The sequence below is a fragment of the Pelophylax lessonae genome (assembly GCF_965119305.1).
Source record: "Pelophylax lessonae genome assembly, chromosome: 11".
Taxonomy (NCBI): Eukaryota; Metazoa; Chordata; class Amphibia; order Anura; family Ranidae; genus Pelophylax; species Pelophylax lessonae.
In genome coordinates, this window is record NC_138778.1 from 33505678 (window position 1) to 33522904 (window position 17227).

The following is a 17227-nucleotide window of genomic DNA, read 5'->3' on the forward strand; positions in this document are numbered from 1 at the left end:
CATACGGTTCTACTGTGTAGGACCGTTGATCATTGTTCCTACAGCTCAAGCCACCGCCAATCACAGTAAGAATCACGCCCCTAGGGACACACACCACCCCTCCCTCTCAAAAAAAAGTTAACCCCTTCACTACCAGTGTCATTTTGCATATGTATAGCACTGATTACTGTAGAAATGTCACTGGTAACCCCAAAAGTGTAAAAAATGTCAGTCAAGGGTCCGATCTGTCCGCCCCAACGTCGCAGTCCTGCAAAAAAAATTGCAGATCGCCGTCATTACGCGTTAAAAAAAAAAAACAACAAAAATGACAAAAATCTTTCCCTTTGTTAGTAAACGCGTTAACTTTTGCGCAAACCAATCAAAATACGCTTTTTGCGATTTTTTTTTTTTTTTTTTTAACCAAACCTATGTAGCATAAAACAAATTGGCCGAAAATGTTAAAAAATTTAGATTTTTACATTTTTTTTGGGGAATTTCATATAAAAAAAATTTGAAAAATATTGTTATTTTTGCAAAATTGTCGCTAATTTTTGTTTATAGCGCATGATCAAAAAATCGCACAGGTGATCAAATACCACCAAAAGAAAGCTATGTTTGTGGGAAAAAAAGGACGTCAAATTCGTTTAGGTACAGCGTCGCACGACCGCGCAATTGTCCATTAAATCACACAGTGCCGAATCGCAAAATACCCCTTGGTCAGGAAGGGGGTACAATTTTCCGGGGCTTAAGTGGTTAACATTGGTCCAGCTTGGGCAACCTGACCAATTCCTGTGGAAGTGGGCAACTGTTGTGAAAGCTGCTGCTATTACACTGATCATTAGCACTTTACAGTGTACATGTAATCCTTCCCCCCCATCCGAAGGTGCATACAGGCCAGTATCCCCTCCACATACTGTATACACATTTCAGGGTCAGTTTGCAGACTGATAACCTATTAGTGTGTTGTGTGGAATTGTAGGAGAAACAAACATTTCAGATGTGGAAAGAATATACCGGATCAGTGCAGGCAGCATTCCTGGTGGAATTTGAACCCAGGGAATAGCATTGCAAGACATATTTTTTATTTTTTTTTGGAACAGCTGGCCGGCTGATGGAAAACAACGAGGTGGATGGAGAAATTTCTCTGCAGTGTTATTGTATCCTGACAGCTGGGACTCCTCTGCTGTCAGAATACACTGATCAATGCTGCAGACGATTGGCGAATTAAAGTTTTCTAACAGAGCCCTTCAAAAAAATTTGATCAATAGGTTTTTCCTCTTTCAAGCCGGTAGAGCCAAAGATGTGTCAAAATTTGGCCAGTCCCTGCTGAACTGACCAACCTAGTTCCATCTATGGCCAGCTTAAACCACCATACTGCCCAGAGAATTGTGGAGGAAGTTTTGTTTCCAGGTAGAATTCTGTTTCAATCGTTTTTATTAGTTTTCAAAAGGAAGTAGGCACAAAATACAAAGCCAAGTAGACTATGGCAAAACACCAGCTAGAATTCGATCTCCACTTTGGTGTTAAAGGTATACCCTAAATGTAACAGTCTTTGCTTTTAAAATAAGGAATACTGCATTAAAAATTAATTAAAGTCATTTTAATGCAGTATAACATTTTAATACCAGCCATCCCCTTTCTTCCAGCAACATGACAACACCTGCTGTAAATTGACTACAGAGTTGTCACCCTGATCTGCCAGTTGACCTTAGGCTCGGTTTACACTGCTGCGACCTGAAAGAAGCAACTTCAGGGAATGCCTGGGTAATTTTCCTGTAAGGTCGGATCCAAATCACATCAATTAAGATGAGGATCCATCTTGGAGGCCACCGCCACTAATGTCTATTAGAAAAGTCGGATAGAAGTCGTCTTGAAGTAGTACAGGAACCTTTTTCTAAAGTCGGTGCGACTTCAGTAGTGCTAATTAAGACAGCTGTCATTGAATAAATGGTATTTCACACGTCACGCGACTTGGGGTCTCACAAGTGGGATCACACTACCGCCACTTGGGGTCTCCCAATTTGACGTGTGAAATCCCATGTTAGGCAGTGATGGCTGTCTTGGCACTACTGAAGTCGCTCTGACTTTAGAAAAGGTTCCTGTACTACTTCAAGGCAACTTCTAGCTGACATGTGCCCATAGATTTTAATAGAAGTCGTCTACAAGTCGGATGATCTTCTATATTGATGTGATTTAGATCCGACATTAGAGGAAGGTTACCCAGGCATTCGCTGAAAGTTGGTTCAAAGTCGCATCAAGTAGTACTCAAGTCGCAAGACTAAGTCGCATGACTTTCAGGTAGCAGCAGTGTGAACCAAGCCTTACCTATGCTTAGAAGGGGTTATCAGCATTGTCATTGCTGATAACCCTCTTCCTTCCCTGGCAGTCACTTTAGGACTGGTCTCCAATAGGGTGCACTACATCGACTGCAGGATCCCATCTTCTGGCCCCAAGGAGCAAAGATCTCTGTGATCATGTCAAATGAGGAAAGAAGAGGATTTCCCCCTTTTTAAAGAAAAGGTAAGTGGGGGGGGGGGGGGAAGTAAATGGGTCTTTCTTGGGGAGGCTGGCAAAGAACGAGAAACCTGAATGGGCACTACTGTGGCTCAGAAGTTAGCAGTAGTGGCTCAGCTAGCAGCGTTTATTTCTCTCCTGGGTTCAGGTATACAATCTGAGTTTGTATGCTTTTCATGTATTTGTGTCTGCTTCCTGTGGATGCTCCATTTTACTGCCAAAAACATACAGATAAGTTATCTGGCTTTTAGCGAAATTGATTCTAAAGGGGTTGTAATGGGAGTTTTCGATTTGAACCCCGTGTTGAAGAACGTTATTAGTGCAGTGTTCTCTATAAAGTGCTGGGTATTATGTAGGTGGTATAAAAAAAATTGAATAACAGTAATGGTGTTGAGTGCTCCACCTACATATTTTGGGTGGAGGGAGGGGAGTCACACGCATAAATAGATCTTACAAGCGTGTTTCTGTGACTGCGATCCACTTATGTAAATGCATTGCCAAGCACTTATACCCTTCACCCCACTCCTGCCTTGTCTCCCTTTTCCTGTAGATATTAAAAGAGGAGAACACTTAAAACACAACGGATCCTTTACTGTATCCAAGTAATTCAAACATTTTTGCAGATATAACCATTTCATTTTTTTTTTTTTTTTTTTTTTTTTTGAGCTGTCAAGGAACCTTCATAAGGGAGGCTGACATTCAAACACACAGATTTCTTTCGTTCAGCACAGATGGATGCACGACCCCCCCCGGGCTATTGTACTTTGACAGCTGATGCTGTCAGAATATCCGAGCAGTACCTGCATCTGATTGGATACGGGTGCTGTTTGGCTGATCATTTTCAGAAATGCTCCTTCAACACAAATAGATTGAGCAATCAACTTTTGTTAAACAGAGCAATGCCAGCAGGGCCAAACACTGCTTGAATTTTGGTCTTGTTTGCAGCAATCGGCTGAAGGTTGAGCAATGTATCACCTTTAGCTGTGGGTGTATTAAGTCTAGCAAGGACCATCTGCATCCCTTTGGATAATCTTCCCTCTAACACTTTTATTACCTGTTGACCCTGGCTGTTGGTTTATTGCTGAGCACACCTATTACCAGGCACCCTGGAACGTGGACACAGCTGATTGGTCAAGGCTGTCCATACACTAGTAGAGGTTTGCACATTTGTTTGAGCATTCATACAAACATTGTTTAAAAATACTAAATACATTCGATGACTTGACGAATGTCGCTCAGGAGTACTTCAAAATTCTGTTGGCTATTAATGTTAGATATTGGAACGAATTGGCTTTTCCAAGGAAAACTACATACATTTTTTGAAATTTCTCTAATCCCTGCAGTTGTCAGCTGGACCCCACTAATGCACGCTAAAGCACGCTGTTGGCTGGCATCACAGAGCCAATGTAGGCTCTGAAAAGTTCCCGACTATATTGTCTGGATCCTCCCAGAAGCCTGGACCGGAACCTGACTCAGCCTCTCAGTGATTCGCCGAGAGCCTGAGTCAGTGCCTCCCACCCCCTCCACAGCCCAACGTGCCAGTGAGCGCCTGGAAGGGCACATCAGAGAGCTGGTGACTGACAGTCATGACTCTGCTCAGAGCGAGGTGGGGCATGGGGAGACTGAGCGATCAGCAGTGTTTGGTCGCTTAGTTCTTACTGCAGAGCTGGTGGGGGACAGATGCAGCATCGGATCGATACTGCACCCACCTAGACGAGTATGATAGGGCTTTTTTGGGTTTTTTTTTTTTTTTGCAAAGCCCATTTTTTTTTTTTTTTAAGGAGTGGCACAACTGATTCTATTCATCTCATGCAGTCTAAACATTCATTGTCCAATCATTGTGGTTTCTCCCGTGATAGGTGTTGCTGGTAGCATCCAGCCACCTCCCCAATCTCTCAATTTGCCCGAACCTGCATATTTATGCGACACCCTGCAGCACCCTTTAATTTTGAGTTTGTTTTGTGCTGGCATGTCTGCCTGCCCTTTTTGTGGGCACCCATATTGACCACCCAAACCAAATTATGTTTTAAGAACATAAAAGTAAGAACGCAAGAGGTCAGCAGGTACATTTGAACATTAACCAGCAGCTGGTTAAAACATGATTTGCATGTGGCCCTTAGCCAAACTAGCACAGAGGTCAGTTCTCCTCTACAGTCTCTGTGAAAGATCATGTTCATACAGCACAGACTACACTAAAACATTTTATCTAAAAAAAAAAAAAAAGTTTAAGGAATTTTTGAATACAAGTTTCCAAGGTATACACCATTCTTATTACTCAGAGTTGTGACCAGTCTTGAGCTGGCTATAGATAGATGACTTTTTTGATCTGCCACCACTTAAGGGCTCATGCACATGGCTGTATTTGGCCAAATTGTGTAAATTCCAGCGTATTTCCCCATCAGGGAGCCTACAAGTATGGTGTAGTCAGTACATGCATGCACAAGTACCCGTGTGAACATGCGTGCGAGCGCACAACTCTAGTATTTGCATCCAAAGTCATATGTGTGTATATATACTTATACATACACATGTTTTACACAAGTACTTGTTTACACATCCATATAGCCATACACAGCCATTCATTTCTATAGGCGGCTATATACAGCACCCCTGGGCTTCTTTGCAGGGAAATGAGCCAGAATTTACACTATGGCCATGTACATGAGCCCTAATGCAAACCTGAGTGTTGCTAGTCCACGTTCCATCTGCTACCATGGCAGAGGGGTTGCTAGATGTCAATGGGGCACAAATGATGTGATTTTGGTGCAGTTGTAGTCCTTTGTTTACTTCCAGCCCCATAATAGAAGGTCCGTACCTTCGTACAAACCTCGGTCTGGAGGAAGAGACCATGCATTGTGCTCGAGGTGCACTGACCACAGTTGCAGTGCTCTGCAGGCATTAATGCAAAAATATAATATAATATATATCAGTTTTTTTTATAATATTAATGTGGATGCATTTATTACATTTTTGCAAAAGGTAGACTTTTCCTTTAAAGAGCTTTTAAGACCATGCCGCTTTGACTGGTATATTTCAGAACAAAGGTTCTTTTTTTTACTTTGTATAGAGAGAATAATGCAAACAATAGTGGGAGGTCAGGGAGGAATTCTTTTCACATGGCCACTTTTCTCAACGCTAGCTTCATTGTGGAAAGTGAGCTGAATTTGTTGCATCAAATCGCAGGAGATCAGCTTTGCTCCGAGCAGCTCATTGTAGTGTGCTTCCAATGTAAAACAAAAATTGGTTGCCGTGAGCAGAGAAAACGGATACTTATTCTAAGATGAGTTCCTGTGGTTGGAAAAACTATTTGAAGTGCCGGTTCCGACTGCAGCGGCTCGACTTCGGGGGCGACCTGTGATGTCGCGTGCACCGCGAATTAGGCACGACTTGCACGAAATTAATGTCTATGCAAGTCGCTCCAGGTCGCCCCGAAGTAGTACAGGACCCTTTTTCTAAGTCGGAGCGACTTGTGTCGCTCCTATTAGAACGGTTCCTGTACCAGTCAATGGACCGTGACAGTGCCTGACAAGAATGGACACTTAGGGTAACTCCACTTTCACAGGGGAAAAGAAAATCCGCAAAGAAAAAAAAATAAAGTGTATACAATTGCGACACACATCATGTAATCGAAGGTTTTTAAAAATGACCTTTCCTTTTCAATCTGCAGCTGTTGTAATTTTCTGAAAATGCAATGCAATATGGCTACCTGGAGGTGTTCTGTACACAGAATGTATACTGACCACACCCCAGACACATAATTTCCTGCTTGTGTGATTGGCTCACCAATTTTCCCAGAAGTCTGCCTAAGATACAAGTCAGATTTCATGCATCCCCTGCAACAAAAATGTCATTTTTGGTGAGATACTCCTAATAGGAACACGTCTAAAGGGATGCAGGCCCAGCAGGTTTCCTCATTAGAGCCCTGCAGCTGCCACAGCTGACAGATAATTATGAAACCACTCCCATTTGACCCACTCAGCACCGAGGAACAAACAGGGATTTCTTTAGAATAACAAAAGGTAGGAATCTGCAACAAAGTTTGTTAAAATCCCTGCAATGTACAGAGATCACCCAGAGGGGAATGTTTTTTTCTCAACAAAAGTGGAGTTACGCTTTAAATTTTGTATCCAATTCTACAATGTTCTCAATTGCTTTCCAGTATGTCTTACTTCCCTCTGTTCTGTGTCTGCTTCCAGAGTACAAAAAGGCCCGGGCCGAGATTAAGAAGAAATCTTCCGACACAATAAAGTTACAGAAGAAAGTAAAGAAAGGTAATATTCCATTTCTGTTGGATAATGATACCAGCTGTTCCGTATTCTGCTTCCTTCCATGTGTCGTGTTCTCCATGTTTTCTGGTCCAGGCCTAGGATGCACATCTTTGGGGAAGGACCAAGGTGGACATCTTTGTGAAACTTGAACATATTTGACCATATGGGTTAGCAAGCTCAATTTTTACATAAGCCAGGAGGTACATTTTTAGTGGCTTTGTAGCAGTTGATTGTTTTTGCAGCTGTCGTGCCCATGCCTGTATATTTGCTCTGCACTATTTCTGTTCTGTCACGTGTCATTGTAATGAAGTGTGTTGTGATTGTCCAATGCATCGTTTCTTAGATCTGTTGGCAGAGTCTAGGATTCCATCTGATCTCCATTCCTCGGGTTGTAATGCACAATGAGCACTTCCTGCTTTTAGTATACACACAGATTGATGAATTTGTTTTGTGGGGAAGGAAGTCTGACATAGGAAATAGGAAAGGCAGGAAACGGTGGTGGGCCGACTTTTCTAGTGATGAAGAGAAGCAAACTTCCAGTGTCCACGTTCTAGAAGTGGTGATCCCTTCGTACAATCGCCTGTTCCAACTTTGCAGTGGAAGTGTCAGACGTCTTCCAAGGGTGGCCACTGCAGCCAACTTTAGCAGATCTGTGGATTAAATCCCTTTGGTCCCTGCAGTTATCACCTGGTGCTGTCCTGTTCATAAATGATGAGCATTGCCAAGGAGGACTCCACGGATTAGTGCTGCAATTTGTGAAACTGTTTTGTTACGGCTTAATTTTGATCTGTGATTGTCTGTGGCTGGATTTACTTTTTTTCTTATCTTTTGGAATAAATGTAGTATGTATTAATCCAGATATTGTACATGAAGATCTACAATGGGAATAATAACTCACCCCTAAAAGTAGGGCCAAAGCTCATTTAGCTGACAGCTTGCTTAGCCTCTTCGTGTGCTGCTGAGAGCCTGAGCCAGCCGCTCCAACCTCCACAGCCCAGTGGAGGAACAGCACAGACACTGCTCTCTGCTCACTGGAGACCAAGAACTGAGCAATCAGTGGTGTTTGATCTCTCAGTTCTCAGTCTTATGGGCCATACACCCATATATGAGGTCAAACCTAAACACTTTCAATTTGTATTCAATCTGGCAGGCCCTTGCACTACATAGAAAAGGTAAATCTGAAGGAAAAAGTCTTCAGAAAATCTTATAGTGTGTATGGCCCTTTAGAGACGGTGGGGGTCAGATGCAGCATCGGGCTGAAAATCCCTGGGGTGCAAGCAGAACAGAAACAGGGGAAATCTTCCAATGGGGACACTTGGCTCTGGTGACAACCAGGGATTCCTTCACTTTTGAGGGATTTCCTCTCACTTCCTGTCTTATGGAGCAGGAAGTGAAGGGAAATCCCCTCGATGGGGCACACATGACACAACAAAAACCTGACAGCTGTTATAAAGCGGAGCTCTACCCATAAGGGGAAGTTCGGCTTATTTGCTTACGGCTCCCCTCCGCTGCCACTTTTGGCATCTTTGGGGGGGCAAGCGCGTACCTGGTTTTTGACAGGTACCCACCCCTACTTCTGTCTGACTTTGCTGCAGCAAAGTCATCTGGATGTTCGGCCCCTCTCCTCCTTCCTCCTGCCGCCAGGGACATTCACACAGCACAGCCTGCAGTAGGCAACTGGCTGTGAAGCCCCGAGGCTTCACTGCAGGTTTCCCTTACCTGAGATGGCGGCAGCAGCACCTGAGAGTCTATTGGAAAAATAGGGTCTGGTGAAGACACAGCGGGATCCCTGGACAAGTAAGTGTCCTAATATTAGGAGTCGGGAGCTACAGGATTTGTAGCTGCTGACTTTTAATTTTTTCTGAAGGCGTCTGAAACTCATCTTAGGGAAAATGGGAAGAAAAGTTTTGCCTTTAGTTCAATTTTAAAGACAAAAAAGAGATTTACAATATTTTGCTGCAGGATAATCCTGCTGAAATCTTGTCACGGTTTGTAGGATTGGCGAGCCGGTCTGCAGTTTGTCCAGGTTGCTATGGTAGCAGAGAACGCCTTTGACAGCTACTTAAGATCTGAACTGGCAGTGTTTAGCTAGCCATCAGTGGAGAAGCGATGGACCAATGATCCGGATTTAAGTCGCCTTAATGGTTTGTGTCAGTGCCTCGGCCTGGGCTCTGGTCAGCCCTCATTTTTTTGTGTCTGTTTGGCGAGCAGACGCGAGTTTCCAGAGCCATGTAAAGAAATTACCTCACGGGTTTTCTTTTTTGAAAGGGGGTTTTGTCGCTGGCACAAATTTTTCTTGGCATCGCTGGCCTGGCCAGTTTCTGAACACAAAGATCTTCTTTAGTACATACATAGAGATGAATGTGTTTCTCCCTGGAAAAAGAAACGATTAAACCACCATCCAGCCTGAGTCTCTAAAAACCACATTGTTAGCGTTGCTGCGCGCGCTCTGAAGGTTTCCATTTTCCTGAATGCTCTGCCTGTTTACTCTGCCCTGCATATTGACACATGGCCCAGGTCTGTGGGATAACTATGAAGGGACGGAGTGGTAGCCATGTTGGATGAGGTCACTGCAGTGTGATATGAGCCACAGCACTGTATTTTCCTTTCTTTTTTATTTCAACTGACCTAATGCTACTTTGCATAAAACAACTGGAAGGAAGAGCGGAACTATCCCTGGTGCCGCACATCCACGGATTCCTATAGTGGTAATAGAGACAACCACCAACGCGTTTCGCTCTGCCCCCTGGCGCTTGATCATGGGGATCCCCAGTGATCGAGCCTGAGTGACTAATAAACCGTAGTTTGCATAAAACAGCATAATTCCCTTGCTATAGGTGTTGGCCGTTTTATATACCTTATGACGCCTGACTGGAAAACTTCTAGGACGTTCCTAAGAGCAAGGCTCGACAAACCGCCAGGGTGACCAGAAGTTTCGTGCTGGAGCCTGGGGTGCCATGCGAATGCTCCCCATACACCACGCAAGCCCCCCTGCTATATATCCCGGGGCTCCCCTTGCACATCTGCAGGCCCAGGACCGGCATGGCAGGTGCCACCAGGAAGAGGGGAGGAAGGAAAGCAGACACATGTCCACTCTCCTCCCTTTCTAGTTGTTGACTCAGAATTGACGCGTGACGCCACTTCCGGGTCCCTGTTCAGTTTTCCCGGCCATCAAGGCTGGGAAAGAATGTAATGCAGTGCGATGTGCATTGCATTACATTCAGTGGAGCACAGAGGAGACGTGCAGGGACTTTTAGACCGTAGATGTCTCATTAAAGAGAACCTGTCGCCAAAAAATCATCACATAGGAGAATGAGGGAAATGATGGAAAACAAAAAAAGTAAAAAAAAAGTTACACCCAAGCCACCTATGTAAGGGGGGCATTCTTCCTTCTGTCTGGGGGTTGTTCTTCCTTCTGATCACCACTGTAAGGTGGGGCATTCTTCCTTCTGATCACCAATGTAAGGGGGGCATTCTTCCTTCTGATCACCAATGTAAGGGGGGCATTCTTCCTTCTGATCACCACTGTAAGGTGGGGCATTCTTCCTTCTGATCACCACTGTAAGGTGGGGCATTCTTCCTTCTGATCACCAATGTAAGGGGGGCATTCTTCCTTCTGATCACCACTGTAAGGTGGGGCATTCTTCCTTCTGATCACCACTGTAAGGTGGGGCATTCTTCCTTCTGATCACCAATGTAAGGGGGGCATTCTTCCTTCTGATCATCACTGCGTGGGGGGTGTTCTTCCTTCTGATCACCACTGTAAGGGGGGATTTATTCTGATGACCAATGTAAGGGGGGGGGGGGTTCTTCCTTCTGATCACCAATGTAAGGGAGGCATTCTACTGATCGCCAGTGTAAGGGGAGCATTCTTCCTACTGATCACCAATGTAATGTGGGCATTCTTCCTTCTGATCACCAATGTTAGGGGGCATTTTTCCTACTGATCACCAGTGTAAGGGGAGCATTCTTCTGATCACCAATGTCATGTGGGCATTCCTCTTACTGATCACCAATGTAATTTGAGCATTCTTCGTACTGATCACCAGTGTCCATATCTTCAGCAATAGCAGCCTTCACAGAACAAACTTTTACATTTAAAAAGTAAGTTAGTACAGTACTGAACAACCAGTGTCCAAACTCATTAGTGGTGACTACTCCAAATGGGCAAAGAAAACATTTAGAGCAGGGGTGTCAAACTCATTTTCATTACAGGGTGCATCAGTATTATGGTTGCTCTAAAAGGGCCGGTTGTATCTGTAAGACATCACAATGCACCCTCTTACCTTGTGCTGCCGCAAATATTCTGGGGACGGAGGTGGGAAGCAGAAAGTATAGGGTTTGGAGGAGGGCTGGAGTCAGCTGAATGCTGAGACGAGGGGGTGCTGCAGTTGCACAGAGAGACGCAGGATCTATAGAGGGTGTTCAGTCCTCCTCTCTGCTGCCGACTGCTGAAAGAAGTTGGGGGGCGAAAATTAGGGGGGGGGTGCTGCAGCTGCAGGAACGGTGCCAGGGCCACGTGAAATGGCCTGGCGGCCTTGTGTTTGACACGTGATTTAGAGGGTTATAAAAGTACTTGGTTCTGCAGCTCCAAAGTGTCCCATCTCGGGAGTTCGAAAGAGAGGGTGCACATACAGTGGGACCATAGAGAGCAAATGTAGCCACCCTCTAACAGGAAGTAGGAGGGAGTCCATTAGATGCAGTGGCTCTGAGGAAGAGGTTAAACCTTGAAACGCATCAGCCTATTGGATCTTCATCTCCTGTCCTATAATTTGATGAACTATGGACTGAACATTGCAGTACCACGCAATGGACTTTCATGTTTTACAATGTGACACGCTTTTATTTTATTGTAAATATGTCAGTATGATACTTATTTTTTATTTTAAAAAATGATATGGTTTTAGTACAATTGCACTAGGTGGGTGTTCTCTTTCTTTCTTGTGGGTCAACTAGATGCAGCCTGCCCCCTCCCCATGGCCAGTGACGGGACTGTATAGTAGCTCTTGCAGCGCGAAGATCCCTCTACATTATTCACAGTGGAAGGGAAGTTATCATTTAAATATTTGTCTGAAGCATTTGGCGCTGTAGCTTTACTGTCCTGCATGAGAAAATCGGTGGGTTTCCCTTGGGAATTTTGTTGGGAATCGTGTTAAAAATAACAGAATTTCCGGAAAATGTGATGACTTATTTGAAAGGGTTAAAGCCGGAGCAATCCCTGCAGTTCACAGAGCACAGAATTCCCGTGCAGCTAATACAGCTGTTATCCCAGGACGTCTGGCAATGCCGATATGTCAGACCGCAAATAATCACTTCCCAATCTCCGAAAACTCTACAAGGAAGGGGGGATGATGGGCTCTCCCCCAACAGGCTATCCTACGTATGGAATCATCCTTGTCCACACACAGCCAAGACACTGTATATTACAGACTGAGTCATCACAGTGGTGGTGTGCAGGAAAACGAGCCCAAACAGAATAAAGTCATAAGTCAAACTTTCTACGGTTATAGATCCATCATATGTAGGCACGCTTCTCATTATATTTGGGGGATTCTCAAAGGCATTCTTTCTACTGATCCCCCATGTAAGGGGGGGTGCATTGTTCTTACTTATCTTCAAAGTAAGGGGGACATTCTTCCTACTGTTACCCCATGTAACATGGGCGTTCTTCCTACGTAACCCCCATGTAAGGGGGTGTTCTTCCTACTGAACCCCCATTAAGGGTGGCGTTCTTCCTACGGAACCCCCAAGTAAAGGGAGCATTCTTCCTTCTGAACCCCCATGTAAGAGGGGGCGCCTTCTTCCTACTGATCTCCCATGTAAGGGGGGCATTGTTCCTATTGAACCCCAATGTAAGGGGACATTCTTGCTACTGATTAGCAGTATAAGGGGGGCATTCTTCCTACTGATCCCTTTGTAAGGGGAGCACTCTTCCTACTGATCTCCCAAATAAGGGGGGTATTCTTCCTATTGATTACCGGTGTAAGGGACACTTTTCCCACTGACCCCTGATGAAGTAATTTTATTGGTAGTTCCCTGAGACCAAAAAATTATTTCTATGGTTCTTCCGAGGTTTGAAAGGCAGATTTGGCTTTTATTTGCTTGAAGTCCAGTTTTAAGTAACCCAGTTTTTTGAATGATTCGATGCTGAACGCTTAATCCAAAACAAAGCTGTCGCTGGCTGTTTGCTTTTTTTCTGGTTTATAAAATATACGGTGAATTTATAGGCGAGCCTTCCCGAATGATTAAGCAGGATTGTTAATCTGCATAAAGATCTGTGGGCATGAGTTCCACAATTTTCCGGATTGTTCTGTAAATAATGCTCAAGTTTGCATAAATGAGTTTGCATTTTATATTTACAGAAAACTGTTTTATGTAGAATAATCTTCTGCCCAACCTATAACTGAGTGGTCGTTATGATTTATAACACACACACACACACACACACACACACACACACCACACACACACACACACCACACACACACACACACACACACCAACCACACACACCACACACACACACCACACACACCACACACCACACACCACACACACACACCACACACACCACACACACACACCACACACACACACACACCACACACACACACACTTGCATTCAATTGCTCTTTCCAACTTTGTATGTTGTTAAGCCCTGGTTCACAGTGTCACATCGCATGTCATTCGCACAGGAACCACACCACATTTCTGTGCAAATCCCATGCGATTCTGTGCAGTGTGATTTGAGCCCATCATATTGTGTGGCTCAAATCGAACTGCGTCCACGCGATGCATGCTAACTTTTAATTGTCACCTGCAGCAGATTGCATGAACACAGTGCGATTGCTAGGTTGTGCGCTACAGGAAACACAGTAATTCCTGTGCATTTCCCGCATCGCATCAGTGTGAACCGGTCCTAAAAAGCATGTTCACCTTTTCAGAAAAAAATTAAAAGGTGAATTAACACCCTACAACCTAAACCCAACCCCCATCCTGGGTCCCTTTGAATGCAGGCTGCTTAGAAGTATTTCGGCCCCTAGAAAAATAAATTAGTCTTGCTAGGTAGGAAAGGTGATCTTGAGTAGAAACCAATCCTTCAATATTCTCATACCTCCCAGCAATGTGACATCCACAAGCTCTCAAAGCCGACATCTTCTCTCTGGCTTCTTATTGGTTTGGGGTCCTCCACAATTCTGATTGGCTGGGATGATATAACTGCCCAGCTTCTCCTGGGTTTGGGGTCTTCTATTGTCTCAAATAGCTGGGTTAACCTACCTCCCTGACTTCTTCCACATTTGGGGTCCTTCGCCATTTTGATTGGCTGGAATGATAAAACGCCTAGGCTTCTTCAGGGTCTTCAGATATCCTAATTGGTTGGGATGACAGAACTCCCTGGCTTTTGGGGGTCCTCAGCCATCTTGATTGACTGCAGTGATATAACTCCAGAAACTTCTGGATTCAGGGTCTTTGGACATCATGTTAGGCTGGAATGACGTAACTCACTGGCTTCTTCCAAGTTTGGAGTCCTCAGGCCATCTTGACTGGCTGAAATGATGGAACACCCCCAGCTTCTTCCAGGTTTGGGTTCCTCCGCTGTCTTGATTGAACAGGATGAGATAACTCTCTTGCTTCTTCCACATTTGGCGTCCTTAGCAATCTTAATTGGCTAAAATTATATAACTCCCAAGCTTCTTTCGGATTTAGAGTCTTCAAACATTCTAATTGGCTGGGATGACTTAACTGCCTGGCCTCTTCCACATTTTGGGTCCCCTGACCATCTTGACTGGCTGCAATGACATAACGCTCCAGCTTATTTCATGTTTGGGGTCCTCAGCCATCTTTACTGGCTATGATGATACAACTCCCAGGCTTCTGCTGGATTCCAAGTCTTCAGACATTCTGAATGGCCAGGATGACATAACTGCCTGACTTCTTCTACGTTTGAGGTGCTCTGTCCTCTTGACTGGCTAGAATGACGTAACTGCTTGGCTTCTTTCGGATTTGAGGTCCTCCGCCATCTTGATTGCCTGGGATGGCGTAACTCCTGCTCAAGCAGTACCAGCACCAAAGCATGCTTCTGCACCTCAGGGTACATTCAAAAGCATCTTGGAGAAAGGTAAGAAGACTTTGATTGCAGAAGCATTTTAGCATGCCTCTTCTAGAATAAAATCCTTCCTGCTCGCAGGTTTTTAGATTCAGGGTTAAGTTCCACTTTAACTTGTTCCTAAACCTTCTAACTAAAGAGTCTCCTCTAAAGGCAGTGATTATCATTCCTGTCCTGCACGTGGGTGTATGTTAGCGTGTGTTCCCTTTAAGCGTTTAATTAACTTTCCCCAAATCTCAGCAACTCCAGACAAGCCTGTCACATTCAGAATTTCCAGCGGTTGCTAATGGCCAAAGGCTGTGTAATAGAAAAACATTGCGAGTTTTCATTTTGTGACAAATATTTATGCTGGCTTGCTGGGAAGAGACGACTTTTATAGACTTTCCAAATACTGACATTACAAAATGAAGATACACGATGTCTGTTCCTATTCTTAGTTTCTTCTTCTCAGTTTTCAGTTGTTTGGTAAGTAATTTGCAAATCTAGGATTCTCTGCCATATATTTTTTTATTGTGGTACGAAGTAGAGCACAATTTGGCGTGGAAAAAAATGTGTTGCGGTAAGAAGTAACTATACAGTTACTGAAAAAAGTTTTTAAAACCCAGTTAAAAACAAGCAGTTAAATGTTTGTCATCCATTGAGGGACACTGCTTGATGATTTTAAAAGGGTAACCCCAATTTTGTGAGGAAAAGAAATGACAAAAAATAAATAAAATAGCATATACAATTGCGACTCAAGTCATATTGTAATTGAATGTTATTAAAAATGACCTTTCCTTTTCAATCTTCGGCGCTGCGATTTTCTGTAAAATGCAATGCAATATGGCTACCTGGAGGTGTTCTGTACACAGAATGTATACTGACCACACCCCAGAAACATCATTGCCTGCTTGTGTGATTGGCTCACCAATTTTCCCAGAAGTCTGCCCTAAAATACAAGTCAGATTTTAGGAATCCCCTGATACTCCAAATAGGAAGTCAAGGGGTCATTGTACCGGTTCCAGAATCGGAACACTTTCAGGGGTTTTATTCAAACCTATTTTACTGTTCCCAGGAAGGAAGGCAAAGTTCATCCAATCCTGGACCTTAAGGCCTTGAACCTCTTTGTGCGGGTACAAATATTCCAGACAGAATCCATTCGCACGGTAGTGGCATCCCTTCATCAAGGGGATCTTCTGGCCTCTATCGATATCAAGGACACTTACCTTCATATCCCAATATATGTCAAGCATCAGCGTTTTCTTCGCTTTGCCATAGGCGAGGAGCATTATCAATTTGTGGCGTTACCATTTGGTCTTGCCTCGGGTGTTCACAAAAGTGTTGGCCCCGGTGTTAGCATTGTTGCGACAGCGGGGGATTGCAGTGCTGGGGTACCTGGACGATCTTCTTCTACGAGCGGAGTCTCTGACTGCTCTACAGGACCATCTGGACATCACTGTGCGGAGTCTGCAGGAGTTCGAATGGACTCTGAGTTTTCAGAAATCTGCTCTGGTTCCGTTCACCAAGTTGGGACTATCTGGGTCTGACTCTGGACTGGGCCTCAGCCAGGGTGTTTCTCCCGCTGGACAAGTTCCAGAAGCTGCAGGATGCCATGTTGTCCAGCAGTCGGTCGTCTCTCTGAATTTGCATGCGGGTGCTGGGCCTGATGGTGTCTACCTTCGAGGCGGTTCAGTTTGCACAGTTCCATATGAGACCTCTGCAAAGGGAGATTCGTGCCAAGTTGGAGAAGAATCCACAGTCTCTGGACAATCTGATCCTGTTGAGCCGGGGTATGAGAGTGTCCCTGATTTGGTGGCTTCACTGTCTGGCTCTTCGACAGGGAAAATCCTTCCTTCCCCTGTACTGGATGGTTATCACCATGAATGCCAGCCTGTACGGGTGGGGAGGTGTTTTGGGCATGGACTGTGCCCAGCGTGTTTTGACTCTGGAGGAGTCCAGGCTACCTAACGATTAATGTACTGGATCGGGCGTCTGGCCTATTGGACTGTTCGTCTTCAGGGATGTCCGGTACGGATTCAATTGGACAATGCCACGGCCGTGGAATATGTCAATCAAGGGGCACAGAAAGTGTCCTAGCAGCTCGTGAGGTAGCTGGCTTTCTAAGTTGGGTGGAAAGTTTCGCTCCAGCTTACTCGGCTGTGCATATTCCAGGGGTGGAAAATTGGCAGGCAGATTACCTCAGTCGACAGGCCTTGGACCAAGAAGAATGGTCACTTCATTCGGAGGTGTTTCATCAGCTGCGTCTTCAGTGGGGAAATCCCAAGGTGGATCTTTTGGCCTCTCGTCTCAACAGGAAGGTGCAGAGATTCATGGCAAGGTGTCCGGATCCTCTAGCCAATGCCACAGACGCACTGGTGGC

At 44.7% G+C, this 17227-nt stretch overlaps 1 protein-coding gene across 2 annotated transcripts in view; it reads left to right on the plus strand.

Moving 5' to 3' along the window:
• The window catches only part of LOC309567592 (protein MTSS 1-like), a 233830-nt gene that overhangs the window by 165160 nt on the left and 51443 nt on the right, over positions 1-17227 (plus strand). For both annotated transcript variants that reach the window (XM_082272986.1, XM_082272987.1), the window contains exon 6: positions 6690-6764. In XM_082272986.1, the coding sequence (XP_082129112.1) occupies positions 6690-6764 (75 nt within the window). The remainder of the gene's footprint in view (positions 1-6689; positions 6765-17227) is intronic.